At 34.0% G+C, this 22779-nt stretch overlaps 2 protein-coding genes and 1 long non-coding RNA gene across 3 annotated transcripts; 2 read left to right on the top strand and 1 right to left on the bottom strand.

Annotated features, from left to right (window-relative positions):
- Positions 1 to 265: 265 nt before the first annotated feature.
- Positions 266 to 5365, top strand: LOC146920687 (cellulose synthase-like protein D2). The gene is made up of 4 exons (XM_085714124.1): positions 266 to 792; positions 1021 to 1859; positions 2221 to 3028; positions 3466 to 5365. The coding sequence occupies exons 2-4, from the start codon at positions 1054 to 1056 to the stop codon at positions 5218 to 5220; spliced, it is 3369 nt and encodes a 1122-aa protein (XP_085570250.1). The 5' UTR covers positions 266 to 792; positions 1021 to 1053; the 3' UTR covers positions 5221 to 5365.
- Positions 5366 to 6866: 1501 nt separating this feature from the next.
- On the top strand, positions 6867 to 9307 carry LOC146920686 (uncharacterized). The gene is made up of 2 exons (XR_015011880.1): positions 6867 to 7952; positions 9003 to 9307. It is a non-coding gene; the product is annotated as an uncharacterized LOC146920686 (long non-coding RNA).
- Positions 9308 to 18400: 9093 nt separating this feature from the next.
- Positions 18401 to 22086, bottom strand: XTH30 (xyloglucan endotransglucosylase/hydrolase 30). Its single transcript, XM_085714123.1, has 4 exons — positions 21828 to 22086; positions 21610 to 21710; positions 20963 to 21171; positions 18401 to 19179 (listed from the first exon to the last, which is right to left on the bottom strand). Exons 1-4 carry the CDS (start codon positions 22042 to 22044, stop codon positions 18657 to 18659), a joined length of 1050 nt encoding a protein of 349 aa, XP_085570249.1. The 5' UTR covers positions 22045 to 22086; the 3' UTR covers positions 18401 to 18656.
- Between the last annotated feature and the right edge of the window lie 693 nt (positions 22087 to 22779).

Genomic DNA, 22779 nt, shown 5'->3' with positions numbered 1-22779 from the left:
AATGTGCAGTGAACATAAATAAAGGGTATATTAGTAATTTTGGGGTGTAACTTGAATTATTTGGGGTGTCGGTAGTTTCTGTCTATTTTAAATTTTAACCATATATTTTTTCAAAAAATAAATAAAAATTTCATGTAATAAAAACCAGAAATCAAAATAGCCATGCCATTGCCAGCTGGAGAAAGAACATGTAAAGTTGCCAAACACCAAAAAAAACTCGCTCGCCGCGTCGTCAAAACATAATCCATTGTATTTGTTTTGTTTCAAACACACTTCGTACTTTCCGAATAATCCTCTTCAAAAACGAACAAAATCTTGCATAAACGTTACTCTCTTTTCCACTCTACCAAAACTTTCCTCTTTCTTCATCTTCTCCTACTTTTATCATCACCACACTTTCGACATTGTTGCATTCTTTCTGCCATTCCCCTGTTATTTTTCAAGGTGGTATCAATTTTGTTCAAAAAACCAAACAAACCCAATTACATTCATATAAGAAAGATTGAAACTTTGAACCTTAAACACTGTTTAACGTTTTTGGCCGGCTTGGTTTTTTGTTTAGTGCCATGAATGCATGAGAATTTGTAGTTCTGTTCTGTTCTGTTCTGTGTGAGTGTTTGTTGTTGGAATTGGAACCATTAAACAAAGTTTGGTTTTTTGTTTATTCGTTATTTGAAAAAATCTTGATCTGTACTTTGGACTCAGTCTTGTTTTCAGTTGACAGTGTCAGACACGCGTTTGTTTTGCCATTAGGACAATCTTCAATCCATTTGCTCGGTTGTCTTTGATTAGGTAAGAAGTTTTAATCAAACATTGCACTACTTGACATACACTTATGTTTGATTTGGTTTTTTTTTCCTATATCGTGTCTTTGAAATAATAAATTGCTGTCTTTTTTATTTAGTTGTTGTTGAACAATTCTTAATGATTAATCCTTTATCTTTTATTATATATACACACACAAATTCTATTGCTGATTAAGTAGTGTGTGTTGTGTGTTTTTGGATGATGAAATTACAGGTTTTGTAATCTAATTCATCAATAATCATCATCATGGGTTCTAGACCATATTTGAAAAAAGGGGGTTCTTTGGTGAGGATTTCTCAACTGAGTAATGATATGGATCAAGAAACTGATGATAATCTTGCTACCTATACAGTGCAAGTTCCTATAACACCTGATAACCAACCTATGTCGGCTAAGGATATTACTCTTGAGAGATCAACTTCTAGGAGAGTGGAGGATCAATACGCGTCGAGTTCTATGTTTACCGGCGGTTTTAATCAGGCTACTAGAGCTCAGTTCAAGGATAAGGTGATTGAGTCCGAATCAAGTCATCCTCAGATGGCCGGGACTAATGGGTCGGCGTGTGAGATGTCGGGGTGTGATGGAAAGGTCATGACTGATGAAAGAGGTTTGGAAATACTTCCTTGTGAGTGTGATTTCAAGATTTGTAGGAATTGTTACAAGGATACTTTGAGGAATGGTGAAGGGGTTTGCCCCGGATGCCAAGAGGCTTACAAAGAGCAAGCAATGGAAGAGGCTGCTGCTGTGGTTAATCGACAAGCACTACCTTTGCCACCTGGTGCGTCGAAGATGGAGAGGAGATTGTCGATGATGAAATCGGGGAATTTGACGAGGAGCCAGACTAATGAATTTGATCATGCTCAATGGTTGTTTGAGACTAAAGGGACTTATGGATATGGAAACGCTATGTGGCCTAAAGATCCGGTGAATGGTGCTAGTTCTAGTTCTGGTTCTGATTGGATGGGGGGTGACCCTAATGCTTTCAAAGATAAGCCGTGGAGGCCGTTGACCCGGAAAGTGAATATTCCTGCTGCAATTTTGAGTCCTTATAGGTATGATTTCTTGTTCCTCAGTTTTCTAGTTGGAGTCTTTGATTTCTGATATTCAATTTGACTATAGTTTTCTTGTTAAGGTCTTAGTGAGTAAATTTCTCAAAGAACAACTTATGACAAAGAATTTTTTATTCTGCCAAAAACTGATCAGGAAATTTATTCAAAACATATCAATAATACATCAATTCACATGTTCCATGACATTTTGTTTAGCATGTCTTAATATTGACAGTTTCTTTTGGTTGTTTTTTATTAGTTCTGTTTGTCTTGTTGCTTCTGGAATTGATCACATTGTGATATATGTTCTACTTACTTTATGCAACAGTATTTGAATCAACATATTACTTACTTTATGTAACAGGCTCATAATATTAGCTCGGATGGTGATTCTCGTTCTCTTCCTTCACTGGAGGGTAGTAAACCCGAATGACGATGCAATGTGGCTGTGGGGCATGTCCGTAGTTTGTGAAATTTGGTTTGCATTCTCTTGGCTTCTTGACCAGCTCCCTAAGCTCTTTCCGATAAACCGTGTTGCTGATCTTGATGTTTTGAAAGAGAAGTTTGAAACTCCTAGTCCAGCCAATCCAACAGGGAAATCTGATCTCCCGGGAATTGATATGTTTGTGTCAACTGCCGATCCAGAAAAAGAGCCGCCCCTTGTTACCGCTAATACTATTCTTTCAATTCTAGCAGCTGAGTACCCTGTTGATAAACTCGCATGTTATGTCTCTGATGACGGCGGTTCACTTCTAACTTTTGAGGCCATGGCCGAGGCAGCAAGTTTTGCGGAGTTGTGGGTTCCTTTTTGTCGGAAGCACGACATTGAACCAAGGAACCCGGAATCTTACTTCAGTTTGAAGAGAGATCCCTACAAGAACAAAGTACGTTCGGACTTTGTTAGGGACCGCAGGAAGGTGAAGCGCGAGTATGAGGAATTCAAGGTTCGGATTAATGGCCTTCCTGATTCAATCCGGAGGCGCGCTGATGCTTATAATGCTAGAGAGGAGATCAAAGCTATGAGGCTATGGAGAGAGGCTGCAACTGATGAACCGATGGAGAATTTGAAAATTTCTAAAGCTACATGGATGACTGACGGTACTCACTGGCCTGGGACTTGGACAGCTCCCGCACCAGAGCATTCTCGGGGTGATCATTCCAGTATCATACAGGTAATTGTCGGTTTTTATGATTGTTTGAGGTATTGTGTAAAAAACATTTTAATTATCTGGGTAATTTTGTTTTTTAAAAAGAACTAATACTTCTATGCTGAATCTGTAACACTACACTAATACGGCCAACCTTATGTTACAACTTACAAAAATACAATAAAAGGAATATTAGAGCTTCATTTTTTGTAGGTGCTTCCAACAACTAATTCTGTCTTAATCTTCATTATAGAAGCGTTTACATATTGTTATTATAATTTTTAGTATTAACTACAAAAGTGTTATCATGCTAAGATTCAGGTTCTCCGTAGTCAAAACTCATACACGAAGTTAGTTTATGATGTTCATATTATACTTGTTGTGATACATCAAATTGTAATTTTATCGTTTTTTGATATAACCATCAAACATGCTAATAATGCAACCTCTTTCAAATGCAGGTGATGTTGAAACCTCCAAGTGACGAGCCACTAACCGGCCCAGAATCAGATTCAAATGGCATGAATTTAACCGAAGTTGATATTCGCCTTCCTATGCTCGTCTATGTTTCTCGTGAAAAAAGACCTGGCTATGATCACAATAAGAAAGCGGGGGCCATGAATGCCTTGGTTCGAGCTTCAGCCGTAATGTCTAATGGTCCTTTCATACTTAATCTTGACTGTGACCATTACATATACAACTCTGAGGCGATCAGGGAAGGTATGTGCTATATGATGGACCGCGATGGGGACAAGATCAGCTATGTTCAATTTCCTCAAAGGTTTGAAGGAATCGACCCGTCAGATCGGTATGCTAATCATAACACTGTCTTCTTTGATGTCAATATGAGAGCTCTCGATGGTATTCAGGGTCCTGTATATGTTGGTACTGGATGCTTATTTCGAAGAACCGCACTCTATGGCTTTGATCCTCCTCGAGTTCAAGAAGAGGCCACCGGTTGGTTTGGTAGTAAGAAAAAGAGTTCCTCAACAGTTGCCTCAGTCCCTGACGTTGAGGATCAATCTTTGAGGAATGGTGGCAGCATTGATGAAGAAGAAATGAGTAGCGCTCTTATTCCTAAGAAATTCGGCAACTCGACTCTTTTTATTGACTCAATCAGGGTGGCAGAGTTCCAAGGGAGACCACTTGCTGATCATCCGTCCATAAAAAACGGACGTCAACCTGGTGCTCTAACACTTCCTCGAGATCTTCTTGATGCCGCTACTATCGCTGAGGCAATCAGTGTCATCTCGTGCTGGTACGAAGATAAGACCGAATGGGGAGATAGAGTTGGATGGATTTACGGGTCGGTAACCGAGGATGTTGTGACAGGTTATAGAATGCACAATAGAGGATGGAGGTCTGTGTATTGTGTGACCAAGAGGGATGCCTTCCGAGGTACTGCTCCAATCAATTTGACAGACCGGCTTCACCAAGTTCTTCGATGGGCAACTGGCTCGGTCGAAATATTTTTTTCGCGGAACAATGCAATCTTGGCTAACTCTAGACTGAAATTTTTGCAAAGGATCGCTTATCTTAATGTTGGAATATATCCATTCACTTCATTCTTCCTCATTGTTTATTGCTTCCTCCCGGCTCTTTCGCTTTTCACCGGCCAGTTCATTGTCCAATCCCTTCAAGTCACTTTCTTAATTTACCTCTTGGGAATCACCGTGACACTTATTCTTCTTGCTATTCTTGAGATCAAATGGTCAGGCATCGAACTCGAAGAATGGTGGAGAAACGAGCAATTCTGGTTGATCGGAGGCACAAGTGCACATTTTGCCGCGGTTCTTCAAGGTCTACTCAAAGTTATAGCCGGCATCGAGATCTCATTCACTTTAACATCAAAATCCTCCGGCGATGATGAAAACGACGAGTATGCTGATCTCTACATCATCAAATGGTCCTCCTTGATGATACCGCCGCTCACAATCATGATGGTTAACTTAATCGCAATTGCAACTGCGGTTAGTAGGACTATATACAGCGATGATCGTCAATGGAGTAGTTTACTCGGAGGCGTATTCTTCAGTTTTTGGGTATTGGCTCATTTATATCCATTTGCAAAAGGGCTTATGGGTAGAAGAGGTAGAACACCAACAATTGTGTTTGTTTGGTCAGCATTAATATCAATCACTATATCACTTCTATGGGTTGCTATTGATCCTCCTTCTGGTAACAATCAAATTGGAGGGTCATTTCAATTTCCTTGATTTTTTAGTGATTATTTTTCAAGTAGCTATTGTAAGTAACAGTGACAGGTTTTTTTGGTTGTTAACAGTTTTTAGTTACCATTCATTGTTTGCTAAACACCTATTGCTCATAGAAGGAAATATATCATACTTTTTTTTCTTTTCATTCTCCTTGCCTTGTTCTATGGTTCTGTGACAATTTTTTAGAGGAGTCATATGAAGTTGAGAAAATTTTGGTGTTAGATTACATTATATTGAGCTGTAGGAACGACAGGAATTTGGATTTCCAGTAGATAAGGCAACATTCATTCATTTTTTATTTTGAAGAGAGGCAACACACATTTATATTGTCAATGAAGTTGGACATTTGTATTCTTCTATCACTCAACATTATTAGTATTTTCTAATGAAAAAAATTAGTGCATTTCCTTAGATTCTTTTCGCATGGTTTTAAACTAAATTCATCATAATTTATGCAAATCTATAATTTTCTCAAAGTTTGTTATATTAAATAAATGTGTAATTTTAGTTCAGAACTATACGAAAAACACCTTAAAAAATTGCATGTAAGTTGGGAAATTGCATGAAGTTTATTCCCAGAGAGATAAATGAATGAAGGGTGCAGATTCCTTTATTAGAATAGTTTAAGTAATTAAGGAATTAAATTTGCTAAAAAGTTAAGGGACCTTAATGGCATACTCCATAGTAGAATTGTATCAAAATAAGTACTCCATAGTAGAATTGAATAGACAAAAAATTCTGCTCTTTACTGTAATATCCTTAAGTGTAAGTAAAAGGGGCAAAAGAGTCTTTTCCTAGTTCAACCCATAGAATTGGTCAATACCTATGAAGCCCGGATACTCCAAAACCGAGACGTACCCGTACCGGATACGTATCGGATACCGATACTCCACGGATACTCGCGGATACATATCCACGAAGTATCGGAATTAATTATTTTAATTTTTAATAAATATTTTATCGGATACTTATGTGATACTCCACAGATACACAAGGATACTTCTAAGATACTTCACATACACGTATCCTAAAAAAAAATGAAGAGTAAAAAAGTGAGACAATGTTGTAAATATTCATTATAGATGTATATGACTCAATTTTATATATGCATCAATAGAATTGTTTCTCGATGAAACACTTAAAATTATACTTCTTGTGGATGAACGTAGCGAAAGATGTGATTCAGTTAATCAATATTAGATAAAATTTGTGTTGAGTTCTTTTAATGATGTTTCTCTCAATATCCCAACATATGAAAATGTAATATAGTTATAAGAAAACTTTCAAAAAAAATTATTTTGATCACATCTATTATTTTTAAAAAATTGTAACTTTTATAATAGTATAATAATGAAGAGTAATCAATGTTAATTTTCTTCAAGTATTTTACATGCATATAAGTTTTATTATAAATTTTTGTTAACGTATCCTAACCGTATCGTATCCTAAATTTTAAAAAATTTGCGTATTCGCGTACCCGTATCGTATCGTACCCGCACCCGTATCCGTATCGGGGCTTCATACTCAATACCAATTTTTTCTAAAATCTTCCACACACTTCCCTCACAAAAAAAAAAAAAAAAAACTTAAAAAATATCTTCCCCCTTCTCTCAAACCCAACCGACCCTCTATTCCTCTCCACTCTTAACTACACTAATCCTTCAATTTCTTCCTTCTAAGCCACGTGCAGGCTTCCATAGCAAATAGATGATAAAACAAGCTTTAGTCTCTCTTTTCCCTCTCTCTTCTATGTCGTGCTTCTCTTCCCTCCACCCTTATTCATTTCAGTTCTTCATCAATTATACCATGCAATCAGAAATTATGGAACCTTAGGGTGCATGAAGAATGATATTTAAGTGGTTTAGTACAAAATGAAATAATAATTCTGTTTTGGTACACACAAGTATGGGTTAATAGGAGCAAGGTTTTGGCAGAAGCTTTAATTGGGAAACAAGTTGTTGCAGGTATTACTTTATGTTGATTATATTAGGGAAGAAATATTTAAGTTGCTACGTGAGTAAACTATGGAGGGTAAGCTGTTTTGAAAAGGCCAAAAATGCTTATGTTGTATTTAAGCTAATTTAGTGGCTGCAAGGGATGAGCTTAAGTTGTAGCTTTTGGGCTGTTAGGACCACCAGAAATTTGTTGTGGTGCTGTTTGGAATGAAAATCTAGAAGCCAAAAAGCCATAAGCTGTTTTCGGGTAAGATTAGAAGCTGTTGCAATTGCTGTTCGGATAGCTTCTGTTTTCGAGTCATATCTTTTACTGTGTAAATCATAATGAAGTGATTATTGGATATTTAGATTGTACGCTTAATTCCCTTCAATTTGGATATAAGATTCGTATGATTCGGAATAGAAATGAATTCAGAAAACGCATTAGAAGTTGGACTTAAGTGCTGAAAATCTGCAGAAAAAGCTATACGGGTTTTGGCATGGAAAGTGCAAAATAAGTGATTTTGAAGTTTAAGTTGCTGAATAAATGATCTAAAAGTTGTTCATAAGTGTTTGGTTGTGTGGATTGAAGTTTGTAATGAATTCGGAACACGCAAAAGCCATAAATTACAGTTAAGCTGTTTTGGAGAAAAGTGCTTACGGAGTACATCATGAGCTTAATTGGGACTCAAGCAGCATAGAGAACTCGGAAAAAAAAATGCCAAGATACGATGTCGGACGCTTCACATGCTTCTTCCGGGGTGATTGGAGAGCACGCTTAGTCCATTCGTCATAATTGTGAGTTGATAACGATCATTATCATATATTTTCATGATTAATATTATTGATATTTGATAAATTTTCTATGTTAAAGTGTTTTATAAAATGGGGAACACACCCTTCGAATATTTTTCTCGTCTTGATACATATTTAAAGTCGATGATATTATTGTGGTCTCTATTTAGATTTTATCTATGATTTATAAGCTAAGGATTTCAAATTGGGATTTGATTGTGTGCTTGGACAAATTTGATATTTTACGAATGATGGTTTTTAAAGCTATATGTTTTGAGAAAAATGATTATCATTGCGACGACCTAGGTGCACCTAGTATGTGATTTCAATTAGGTAAAGTTACCCCGTTAGATGGAGCCGCCCCTATGGAATGGCCACCATTAGGAGGAGAGGGCTATCAATGAGAGGTAAACTACCTAATTGAAGATGTTTTACACTTTGTTTTGAGTCGAGAGAAAAGAGCTATCCGTTAGATGGAGCCGCCCCTATGGAAAGGCCACCATTAGGAGGAGAGGGCTATCAACGAGATGGAGCTAGTTCTCGATTCCCCTATTTGATTATTTTCACTAAATTGAGTTTACTATACTTTTAAAACATTTTTGTTTTGAGTCGAGAGAAAAGAGCTATCCGTTAGATGGAGCCGCCCCTATGGAAAGGCCACCATTAGGAGGAGAGGGCTATCAACGAGATGAAGCTAGTTCTCGATTCACCCATTTTGATTATTTTTACTAAATGGAATTTTCTATATTTTCTTTAAAGACTTTTATCAAGATTTTCGACAATATATTTTTTAAAGGCTTTTGTTATGATTTTCGGCGATATATTTTCTAAAGGTTTGTAATCTTATTTTCACCCCTTTACGACATTGGACTCAGAAATATTCTTATTTGATTTTGGATTAATAGAATTTTATACGGTTACTAGTTTGTAAATGAACATTAGATTGTGAGAAACTTAATTACTCCTGCCCATGTGTGTTTCCCTTCTAGTTGGTGATGATTGTTGTCTCCTCACTAAGTCTTTATGACTTACCCTTTTCTTATATTTTTACAGATTCAAAGTCAGTTGCGTAGAAAGCTTCTAGCAGGGTTAATGATCTATCAGTGTCACTTTTGGTAGGCCCTCTTGGTTGGTTTCTCTTTCTATATTTATATTTCAGTGTCCATTGATGTATCTGTAGCTATTTGGAAGGCTAGGATGTGTTATTCTGAGTTGTACAAGTATGAGAAAAATGTTAATTGAGATACTGGATGATAAAACAGGTTTTTAAAACAGGATTCATATCTTGGAAATGTTGAATTTACAAGGGAAACTATGTCGAAATTTCAGTAAATATTTTTATTGAAGTGAAAACCGAATTGTAATTGTTTTTATTTTATAGTTTGTCAAGATGAATCAATAGGCTTGCCGGGCTAGAATGTTCTAGTTCGTGCGCCGGTCACGATTAGTTTTTTGGGTCGTGACATTTACCCAACCAAAAATGCTCATTTCCAACTGAAATGACTATAATGCCCCTGCGTGAGTTAACTCACGCACCTCCAGCGTGAGTTAACTCACGCGCCTTTGGACGGTGGCGTGACATAACTCACGCACCTTTAGCCGGTGGCGTGAGTTAACTCGTGCAGCTTGGCCGGTGGTTCTTGAACAAAGAACACGTTTTTTTGGATGGTGGTCAAGTTTTTAAATTGATTTTACATGTTTTTTTTTATAAGTTTTTACACGTTTTTTGACCTCATTAAATGTAGTTAAAACCTATGTTACCCTAAACCTCTATAAATACCCTTCCAACCTTCACCATTTCTCACACCATCATCTCACATTCTCTCCTCCTCACTCTCTCCTCCTCTTCCTTCTACAACAACAGTGTTTTTCCATCCTTGGCCTTTCATAGAAAGATGACTCTTTGAAAATTTCAGGGGTTGTATGAACGGGCAATGGAGATGTCAACGCACTACAAAGAAGGTTGACATCGAATGTTTTTTTTTTCTTTTTCACATAAGACAAGAAACATACCTTACCCAAGAGGGTTTTGATTTCTTTTTACCCCAAGATGTTTGGTCACTTTTTACCCCATGATTGGTGATCAACCTTCTTGGGATGAAAAGAAGCAGATTTAGTTTTACCCCAAGAGGGTTAATTTCTTTTTATCCCAAGAATGTTGGTTTTCTTGTGGTTTTCTTTTTACACCAGATTTAGTTTTACCCTAATCCCCCTTCTCTAGACAAGAAACATACCTTATTTTAAATGTATCAATTATATTAATAAAATGAGATTTTATGTCTATTATTTTTGTTCCTTTATTTTTGTTTATATTTGCATTTATTTTATGATTGCGTATTGAATAAATAAATTTGAATAAAGACTAATTAAATCCAGTGTGAATTCGAATAAAAATTACCAATTAAATAAATAAATTCGAATAAAAATTAATTAAACCCAACGTGAATTCAAATAAAATTTGTGTATTAAATAAATAAATTCGAATAAAGTGACACAATTACACAAAATCAATTAAAAAAAGACACAATCTTATTTAGTTTTAATTTCATGTACATTAAATTACATTACATTACATTACATTACATTCTCCCTAAATATATGTGGTATCATCATGATGTTGGATTTAAATTTAATTGTTGAAAGTTTGCTCAAAATGTTGGGATTGAAGTGTCTTATACTTAGCGTAGTGATTTGCAGCGTCCTTTGAAAAGTCAAAAGAATGAAGAGAACACAACACATGTATTCTACAAAATCAGTTATATAAATTCTCACATCGAATTCCCTCATATACAATGAGTAATCACACAAAGGAATGCATTCCAACAGGTTGCTTTGAACTTAATCTTACTTCCCTGCCAACTGACAAGTTTCAATTGACAGAGGAGCACGATCAAGCTCAAAGGAACCTATTAGAGGTGCATTCCCGTCATCACATAAAAGAATGCATTCCAAGAGGTACCTTTGAGTTTAATCTTACTGCCCTGCCAACTGACAAGTTTCAATTGACAGAGGAGCACGAACAAACTCAAAGGAACCTCTTAGAGGTGCATTCCCTTCCGTGACACTCATCATATACGAAGGAATTCAATGTGAAAACCTATATAGTTGATTTTGCAGAATACATATTGTGTTCTCTTAATCTTTTAACTTTTTAAAGGGGCTTGCAAATCACTACATTCAGTATAAGACACTTCAATACCAACATCTTCAACAAACTAACAAGAATTAAACTTAAATTCCAACAAAATAAATAATGATGCTACCTAAACATAATTTTCTAGCAGAATCAAACTGTTGAGAATATCTTAAGATGATCTTAGCAACATAACTTCCAACTCAATTACCGGGAACATGCGTTCCCAATAATGTCTACAAAACATGGTCCTCACACAGTCATCGTCCGTTAGCATTATCTTTTGGCCCTTCAAATATCCGAGACGTGCATACTGAAGGTCCTTCACCCTCCTTGTGTCTCCGGGGTTGAGTTCTTGATTGATTTTGTTCAGTTGGTCCTTGAGATCCTTTAGCGCGATATTGACCCGGACCTTGAACGAATGACGGTTTCCACCGTTGAAACGTATTTGAGCTTTGAACAAATTAAATGACGGTCCATTGTTTCATATCTACACCATAAGAAATTAAACAATCAATGAAATACTCATTCAAACATTTCATCAAACACTTGGAGTGCAAATTATACATAAACTCTAAAACTCATAACTACAACATAAACATGCAAACATCTAAACAATTAAGCAATATAAGTCATTTACATATAACATAGTATAATTTCTTGCAAAAAAAATCAAAATTTAAACAAAACCCTAAAACTAAACAAATCTAATTTAAGAGGAAAAATCTAACATATAAACATAAAAAGGTTAACGGTGTTTGATTATGAAAAATTACTTGTTATTGAAGTGTTGTTTGATTTGAACTTGAAGGAATTTTGAATTTGGGTGATTTGAGAGAGATTTTGGAGATTTTAAATGGGAAATGAGAAAATGAGGTTCTGCCTGCCTTTAAAACAGCACGCAACGTGAGGTAACTCACGCAGCGTGAGTTAAGTCAGGCAGAATTAGCATTAACGTGAGTTAATTTTGAAATTTTAGTTGGGAATGAGCAAACCGTGTTGAGTAAAGAGCAAAATTCATAGACAAATGAATGTTTTATTTTTGTTATATGTTTAAGTCCAACATGTGATGTAACTTAGATGAAATATCTCCAAGTTTATTTTATAGAACAAATATCCCAAGTTTTCTCCAAAAAAATAAAAATATCCCAAGTAAAATTACATTTGAACAATTCAAGCTTTGGATCAATTCCTCCCCAATTGAACATTTGATATTCACTCACGCAAATGAGATTGTCATAATTATTTGGTTAAATTACATCCGAATCCTTTAAGTTTGAGGTTTGTAATAGATTGGTCTTTTAAGTTATTTTGGTCACACATAACTCTTTAAGTTTAAGGTTTGTAACAGATTGGTGGTCCTTTAAGTTATTTCGGTCACATATAAGTCCTTTAAGTTTGATATTTGTAATAGATTGGTCCTTTAAGATGATATGGCAGAAAGACTAAATCGAAAACGTTTACAAACTTAAAAGGACTTATGTGTGACCAAAATAACTTAAATGACCAATCTGTTACAAACCTCAAACTTAAAGGACTTACGTGTGACAAAAATAACTTAAAGACCAATCTGTTACAAACCTCAAACTAAAGGACCCCTAGTGTAATTTAACCTAATTATTTATTTATGTAGAAACTAGAAATAGTATTTGAATATTGTCAACGTTTTTCCTGTCAAATAGCATTGTCAACTCTTTTCTTTCTCAACTTGATACCGTCACTCATTATATAATTCAATAAGGATGCGCAAGGGTCAAATTTGATCATATTTGGGCAAAATAAAAAATTCATTAGTTTAGGTTGGTAAATTAATGCAATTTTTCACTCAAACCCAAACCAACGTAACTAAAAAAATATTAGCGAATTGGTTCGGTTAGGCCACCAATATAAAAAAAGAAATGATATATATATATGCACACAATAATTTTGAAAACAACTTTTAGATATCTTCATCTTGTTATGTTCTTACTCTCCTCTTCTCTCTCTTTATATTGTTTTTGACCAGTAAAAAAAGAGAAAAAAAGATTGTTTCAAAAGTTATCACAAAATAGTTGTATAAGTATCATTACTCTATATAAAAGTTACTCTTTAAATAATTTATTTTATGAATAACTTTAGGATATAAAATTAGCAAATTGGTTCTTGATTTTGTCTATTCCTTCCTTTTGATTAAAATATAAAACCGAATTAATCAGCTTGTAAGTACGGTAGAATTTTTCATGTCTTGTAAAAATAGAAGAGGCAAGGTTCGAATCTTTATCATGACATTCGGCCTAAATTTTTTGACATTTTATCGGTTAGGGTATATCTTGTGGGAAAGTACGGTTACACTTTATTTAGAAGCCGAGATAAAGTTTAAATTGTGAGTTTTTATATATCGTCAATGAATTTTTTTACACTATCCTCAAATCACAACCATTCAAATAAACGAATTTAAAAGTAGTTATAAAAAAAATCAATTTTATTTTAGTGAAGACACAATTTATTCCCTCACAATTTTCTCTTGAGACAATTAAGTGAGAAAAAAATAAACTCATATTTGTCATTGACATTTTCATACAAAGGATAAACTAGTCCTTGATTCATATTGACAAAGAGCTTGTCCCTTGTAAAATGTCAGAGACTTGTTTGAGTTTATTTTATATCGAGAACTAAATTGGTCAGAGAAAAAATTATAAAGCACTAAATTGAGTCTTCACTCAACATTTATTAATGATCTAACAACTTTAATTGACCGGCAGTGTAAAATAGTTTTTTTTTGTCAGAACAGTGTAAAATATTTTTACTGTGACAATGTTTACTAGTTAAATAATTTTTTGAAACAATTAATGTTTACTAGTTAAATAATTAATTTATTGCGTTTGTTGAAACTCAAAGATACTCTTATAACACACTCCAATAAAATTAAGTCACCTCGCTATTTTTTTCAATTCTTTCACTTGAAATATTCAAAATAAGTACCATAGCATTCCTCATTTCCTCTTATAAAATATTCAAAATAACCTCTAAAAATATAAAATCAAAATAAGTATGTTCTTTCTTCCTACTTCATGACCGTCTCTAATATAATCTAGTTTGAAGACGCCTCACAAATTATCTTCCTAGTCAGAATATAACATTCCAATTCTTCAAAAAAAAAAAAAGAATATAACATACCAAGTTCCATATGTTAGTTCAAATCAAAATCCACACATTGGTTAATTAATTGGGGTGACTTTCAAACAGAAATCCAAAGCTTTTCACCCCATTTAACCTTTTTTTTTTTTTACCTAATCCAATCCAACCTAACTCTCTTTTCCTCTTTAGACAGGGTCATTCAAAGAAAATTCAACAGCCAGAGGAGTGGTGATTAAAACATTAACTAATTCTCAAAGTGATTTTGAAATTGGGCTATGCTATCCCATTTGTGTATGTTTGAAATGTGTGTGTTTTTTTTTCTCTCCATCTTATTAGTTTCTCATGCGACCTTTAAATCTAGGATTATATAATTCAAAAAGCATAAAACATGATAAAAAGCTCTCTAGTTTTTTCTTCTAAATTTCATAATTCAAAATAGGATGTGCGAGAAAGTTGGAGGATGCAAAAGAAACACTAGTTTGAAATTCAATCACAGCTTTGTTGGCACATTTAAGTTATCGGACCTCTTGTCAAAAAAAAAAGTTATTGGACCTATACGGAGAATTAATTAAGGCCGTCCATGGATTTGGTCAAATAAGAAACATATCCACACCAGGGGTACTTTAATCAATTTCCCAATTTTATGTTGTTACAACTTACAACTGAAAATTAAGTGGGAGAGCTCAATCAAAAGATAAGTGCTCTATAAATGGCTAGTATACAAGTAACAAACAAGTAAATGTCCACTCCAGCTTCATTTCATACAAAGTTTTAAAATTTGTGGGGAACAAAACTGCAATTAAACCTCATATTATTGAAACAACATGTATATTATAATTTTTTATTAATTATTAATGTTATTATTATTATCATTATTTTTGAAATTTTGGTCTTTAAAATTCCCAACTGCTGCTCAACTGCTGCTATCAGATTTCACCAACTGCAATCTTTGGCTTTTAGAACTTGCTAAACTATGATCATCCTTATAAGAATGCATTTAAGGAAGCTTTAGAATTTACTTTGACAATGTAGGCCTTTGAAACAGTTTACTTTCACATGTAGTACTATTTATTATTTGTAATAAAATTGAAAATGCCTGATAGCATCAGATTGAGAAAGTTCTCCCATAATTTTCAAACCTAATCACAAAATTCGTTTAGGAATAATCAGTTAAATAAAAAGGAGTAAATTACTCCCCCTTCCTTCGATGACAATGATATTACAACTTCTTTCCCTCATGTTTCAAAACATTCGCAAATCTCCCTTCAAAAGATAATTGAATTATATATTTTGATCTGAATTTATATATTTTTAAGGTGAATAAGTGGAAAATTTGGTGTTCAAACCTCAACCTCTATCACATATGAATATATTGTTTTTATGTTCTTTTTATCATTAAAAATTAATTCGATATTTAGAATTTATTTTATATGCACACCAAGTCATCAACCATTCAGTGATCAATCTTCCTTAGAGACGGAAGATATCATAGTACGTACCCTTCAAATAAACATAATTAGACATTAGTTTTAAATAGTTGATGGAATGAAATTTTAAGTATATATTAATTTTAAAAATATGGATAAGTATATTAAACCTCAATTACATGTGTCTTAACTCAGTTGGTTGGAACAATGCATAAAATATGCAAGATCCGAAGTTCAAACAAAAAAAAAAACCTCAATTGCATGTGCAACCCAACAGACCAAAGAAGGTATTCTTGTATGGTCACAAGACCAAATCAATAATGTTTGGAAACACACACACATAAAAAGATTCTCCTCAAAATATTCAATCATTTTTTTTATCAATTTCCTTTTTATTATTAAAAAAATATTTTTTTATGTGTGTGTGACCAAACACTATTTATTTAATCATGTGACCATATTAGAATTTCTCTAGACCAAAGTTTTTCAACATATATAATAATTTGATTTTATTATTTTATGCCAAGACTAGGTGCTTCTATCCCTTTCGGCGACGTAATACCTGAGAAAATCAAGATGCTAACGTTTTATTGAAAAAATGTATAGAATCAAGATTATGACAGCTGAATTTTAAAATAAATTAATTACTAACAAGCAGCCTCAAGTCTCAACAACTTTAACGAGAACTTGAGTTGTTTTAATCTCTCCGTTCAAATAAACTAAATTTATAAACATATTCTATTATTTTGATTATAGATTGAAAAAAACAACTTGACAATTTTATGAACAATATATATATGTAATTAGATTTTTTACCAAAATAATAAAGTAAAATACAACTAGCTGGCAAATTAATTATATTACCAACCTTATTTTGTTATTAGTAAATGAAGTTTAGGTCTCGTAACATCATCGGTTTGAACTTTGTGAATTATAAGAATCAACTAAAGATGAACAATCAAACTTTCTTTCAAATATTAGTCATCAACAAAGTCGTTAGATAATTCATATTATGTTTTTGTTTTGTTTGAAGAAGCTAAAATAGAATATGTAAAACGCAAACCACACTCTTCCCAACACAAGGTGTACCAACAAAGAGGCTTAAAAAGTTACATCATAAGTTACGAAACACCGGAAACCAAACAAGGAAATAGATTATCATTCTATGCCCATACAGTTAACAAAGGGCTAAGCCACCACCTATGGTAATCAAAAGCAATAATTTTGGAATTTGCCTTTAACCACCAAAAAGAAAGAAACTTAACATTATCAATAAGCTTTGAGACACTGGAGGCTTTATTTAAGCTATTCATTTCCTTCCAAGCACTAAATCAATGTGAGGAGAGATCTCTTAGATTTCGATATACCAGCTAAACTCTCAAATTGAGTTAGATGATCTGTTACATTCTCCGAAGACACTGTAAGAAATCTGATCCACACCAAAACACCCCTCCATAAGGAACCAAACAAAGGACACTGTAGAAAAAGATGCTCTGCAGACTCTGGTTGACCGCAACCCGCGACCTAAATTTGAGCATCCTGATGAAGAATTCCAAGCATGTATAAATTATTTTTTGTGGGCAATCTGTTACAAAGTAGACGCTAAACAAACAGAGACACCTTCAAAGGTACTTCCCAGATCCAAATAACACTCGGAGTTGCTGCCACCTGATAAGGGTCATCACTATCACCAATACTAAGGTTGTAAGCACCACGCACTGTGAATCCTTTCACAGGGTCCGGAAGCCAAAGCCAACGATATGGAATATCCACCTGCAGGAACACATCATGAAGAACAGACTTACAGTCCACTAGCATCTCCTCCTCCCACGCCAATAACCTACGTCGCCACTTCCACGCCTCTCCATTCTCCCCCCACCCTAAATGAAACATCTATGTAACCGACATCCCCTTAATCTCAGATAGCTCAAAAAGACGCTGAAACCTAATAGAAAAAGCAACATCCCCCATCCCACCTATCTGTCTAGAAGAAAGAATCAGCATCTTTACCCATAATCCGTCTAATGTTCTCGTCAAACCACCCACCTGTGCGCCCCCACCATCAAGGATAAGGCGGACCTCCTTCCACCTAGAACCTCTTCTTCCCCCCTCCTGCAGCCACCCCCAAACCACACCATACCTTGCCGCCAACACCTTAAACCACAGACCATCCCTCTCATGCAACATACACCAATACCACTTACCCAACATGGCCATATTAAACTCCCTAATTCTCCTGACCCCCAAACCCTCTAACTCCTTATCCAAACATATAGTATTCCAACCAATCCAAGAAACTTTCCTAGTTCCCTCACACTTTAATTTGAAAGAAAATGAGAAATTTTTATTAATTCAAGTGAACCATTTCATAGTTTTCATTAATTTTCATAACACCATGATCATACTAGCAAAGGAAAAAAAACTAATGTGAACTAAAATGTCCACGAGGTGGTGTGGGATACCCATCTCTGATTTAGTGGCTCTTAATATGGATGTATTACACATACTAATTCAAGTAAATTATGGTTTGATGGTATTGTTGTGTGTAATATGATGGTATTGACCATACTTGGAGAATTCTTGCATAGTTTTATGGAAAGTGTTATTTCTCTTCATGCATGCGTATATTAATTACCACTCTCTTTTACTATATCAAGTAATTACGACACTCTAGATAAAAAAAATAAAAATAATTACGACTCTCTTTTTTCTTGTCTTGGAGCTATCTTTTTACATATAAAATAAAAAGGCAAAATAAAGACCAACCATAAATAATCAGGAACCGTCCCATAATGTATTTTGACTTATTCTTTAGTGCACTCATACAAATCAATTATACCGATTTTATATTCTACCTACTGAAACAACACACACTAAGTAACAAAAGCACAACACCAAAACACTATTTTGTTTAATCACCAATTTATATAACCACTTGATTATCTACGTCAATCAAATAATTGATAATGTCAAGAAACCCAAAAAAATATCCATAAAAATTGACACTATTATATACATCTCATCAAATCATCACATATCACCTTGATCGGTGTCATCTACCGGAGTTGAAGTACGACCACCCCGCCTAGAATGTCGGCGGTGGCTTCCACCAAATTTCAATCTTCCGGTCTCCTTAAACCTTTGTTTCTCCGCTGGAATAATATTACACTCTGGTGGTGGTATAGGGTACCTAATTGTATCATAGCAATAAGAGTAGTACATAAAACGTTGGCGGAACCTTCGCATTGCGAGGCGGCGCATGGGGGTCACATTGGCATAGTCTTGAGCTTCAAGATGAACGTTTTGGTCGGAGCAAACGTCAGGGTCGGATACTTCTTGAATTGGATCAACTGAGCAACCCTTGAGGACTAGGTCCTTAAATTCAACAACAAAAGGAGCATATTTATAATTTACTTTGTATTTTCCACCCGATGTTGCCCAATTTGATGCATCCCATATGGTCGCATACAATGACATTGGTTTGACTGGGTATTCACCTCCCATTTCCTCACTTCTTAACACCTCCCTAATTGGAACTTCATCAATGTAAAATCTGCAACAATTCAACTATATGATGAGTATATACTATTAAATTTTTAATCATAACTATGCACAAATTTATTTAACAAAATATTAGTAAGGTAGGTAGGTAGCATATAAGTTTACATATATTTACATGGAATAAGAATAAATTTTTGCCAACTAGATTTCGAGTTTAATTAGGTGGAACTAATGGGACTTGGTTTGGCAAATGGTAGGAATCTATGAGTTTGCGTTTGGTAATCTAACTAAAACTGCTTTACATATATACACACAGATATATATTAATTAAAATGAACATTTCACCTTAATTTATTGTGCATGAATTAATTTTCCTTTATCTAAGTTCTAGCTAGTTGTGCCAATTTTAATTGGACTTTGGCCAACATAAGCTCCTAACTAACGTGTGCTTTTGTTTAATTGGATTTAGTCATGTCGACGAAATATTTCAGTCAAATTCTAGAAACGCAAGAAATCGCTAAATCATTTTAATAATACGTAATGCTCAATTAATTAATTAGCAAACTAAAGCATTTTTGCTCACCCCACAATCTAGTATATTATCCTTATCCTAATTAGCCTTTCCCATCAGGATTATCAAACTATCAATTCTAGAGTTTGGCATGAGAAGGACCATATTAATTATGACTAATTATGATTTAACACGTATAACATGTATTATACACACAGCGTAAACATAACGATAAGCACAAATTTGTGTTAGAAATTTAATCATCGATATCATCACCATAAAGAAAAAACAATAAAAGCTATTATTATTGAATTATAAAATTATACGTATGAAACAAAATTCAAGTTGGCCATGAGTGTGGGCCAGATTAATTATACCTATCTAAAATGGGAAAAATAATGGATCAATACTCCAAAGTATCATCACTACCATCTAAAACAATCCCTTTAGTAATAAAAACTATGGCTTTCCATCCTTGTTAGCTCACACATACTCAATTCAAGTTGTGTAGATGACTTATCCCACACGCAAGAAACACTTTTCCCCCCTCACATTAAGTCAAACATGAACAACCTCAATCTCATAACATACCACGTTATTAGTTAACATCTAAAGCCACAAATACACACATACCCGGAAACTTTTGCAATCACAAGCAACCAATCCATAAACACATAAGGAAAGAAAATATAAAATAAAAAAGAGGACAGTATTATAGGTTCAAACTACCTATAATTTTATACTAACATTCGATGAAACTTAAATATTATGTGGAAACATATAGAATTCTTATTGGATGCCGGTGTAAAACTATTTTACCGTGACAATAAGTGGAAGGCGACACTCATTTTATAATCTTGTATAAACACTCATTTTGTAAACTTGTATTATATATGACTGATTCAATATGATTGATTCAACCAACATAATGTTAGAGGAGTTGATAATATGACTCTAACTTAGGAAAAAGAACTCGAATTCGATTTTTGCATTTGTTAATTTAAAAGGAAATTTGATTATGGTAAAATCCAAAAGGAATAGAGTTGTCACTCAAAAATTAGTCTCATGGCAAGGCAAATAACCTAAGTTGTGGAGATATATTGAGACGCTTATTGTGGTTAAATATTCTAATTAGCGTGATTTAGTTCGATCCAATTTAAAGTATAAGATGATATAGAGTCATTTTAAATCAATTAGACAATTAATATTCTACTATTGGACCACACAAATTTAGTATTGGGTCCAAAATTTGAAGTAAACCATAAACACACAAATGAAATATACCTTACATGACATGGATGAATGTAGTAATAGAGACACTTACATGACATTTTTTGCAGTCCAAAGAATGCTATATCTATGATATCCTTTAGTTGGGTCGAACCAAAGACGATAACGTTCCTCACGTCCACGGTGAGTACTTCCATTTCCATACAAGTTTGTTTGAAACCGCCATGGTTTTCCAGCTATGTTACCTAGGAACTCAAAGTCCAACTCATCGTGGGTTTTCTCAAACACATCACCGTTTGATGTCTGTAATAACAACAAAAATTCAAAAGTTAACGTCAAAAGTACATAACAAAACTGTTCCGTTTCATTTCATATATCTTACGCAAATCAAATTCACCTTTTTTTTCTAAAAAAAAATAACTTTCACCCAAAAAAACTCTTCCAACACAAAAAATATTTATATAGAGTTTGAAGACTTTTTCCTTTTTGAAAACTTTGAGGTAAACAAATTGGTGTTTCACGCTGAATCCGTAATATAATTGACTTTGCTTGTTCTTTGGAAAATTCTCCACCAAGTAAAAGGAAAGTTTAACTGATATTTTTATAATTTTTTTAATCACCACATAAAATATTAAACAATCTTTTTCTAACAAAAAAAGAATCAAATATGAAAGGAACAAACATATATAACAAAGATTGATTAAAGAAATAATTCACAAATATTATTTTGTGTATACTTACATAAAACGCAACACAAATTCCAGCAGTATAATTCGATGGTAACTTGATATTAGCGCTGAAGAATCCATGTTGATACATATTTGATGAAATAAATCCAGAACCTATAAAAAACTTAATCAATTAAACAAAAATCATACAAGAAAATATAAACCTTCAAGAAACAAACATAATTAAAATACTTTGCATGTGTATGATATGATTTAATATAATTGAATTACCGGTGTAACGATCGAGGAGGAGTTGGACACCGTTGCCATCGGAGGAACGAACAACGTTGCCATCTCCGAAGAGATGAGAATAACCATCATTGAAGGGTATGGTTGCAAGGTCGAAAGCTGAGTTTGTGAAACTGAAGAGAAGAAATAGAGAAAAAAAAGAAAATAGGAAATGAGTTTTGGGTATGTTCCCACAACAACGTAAGGTATGATGATTCATGCTAATTTTAAGTTTTTTGTTTCTCTCTCCTCCACTTTCTTTGTTTTCTTGTTCTCTCTTCAGTCTATATTTATACACAAAGAACCAAGTTAATTGATAGGAAATCAAGGGGATATTGGTCTTTGATTGGGTGCTACTAGTCTTGCCTTTGATTTGGTTATTTTATATGTTATTGAATTATTTGATATTATTATATGTATGTTTCTAAAATTGCCCTTGGTTTAGATGGAATATCATGTGGGGTGCCACTGTGCGTTTAATTTGTGTATACATATGGTGTGGATACAAATTTAGTTATGAATATTTTTTGTTTTGTTTTGGGCATGGAGAATATGTGCTTATCGTTAGGCTTGCTATCATTGTTGGATTGAAAATTTATTTTATTTGGGGGGGCCAAGATGCTATTTCATAATGTTAGAATGACGAATATGTGATAAGGTTCATCCATAATTATTATGTTTTTATATAAGGATTATTCATGAGTTTTTTTTTTAATTGGATATCATCGCGGTTCAACTATAAAGATTAATCTCTCGAGTTTAATGTCCTCGTGAGCTTAACTCAGTTGGTAAGAACAATACATAATATATGCAAGATCTGAGTTTCAAACTCTGACCACCACAAAAAAAATCTCTCGAGTTGAATAGGACCACAATAGATGGTAAGGTTCTCTTAAGTGATTTAATCTTATTATTACATGTTTAGGGTAGAATTCGAACTCAAAACTTCTGGTTA

The sequence above is a fragment of the Medicago sativa genome, chromosome 5 (genome assembly GCF_051527215.1).
Source record: "Medicago sativa cultivar Bolivia chromosome 5, Bolivia_mono, whole genome shotgun sequence".
Lineage (NCBI taxonomy): Eukaryota > Viridiplantae > Streptophyta > Magnoliopsida > Fabales > Fabaceae > Medicago > Medicago sativa.
This window is presented reverse-complemented; position numbering and strand designations above follow the sequence as displayed.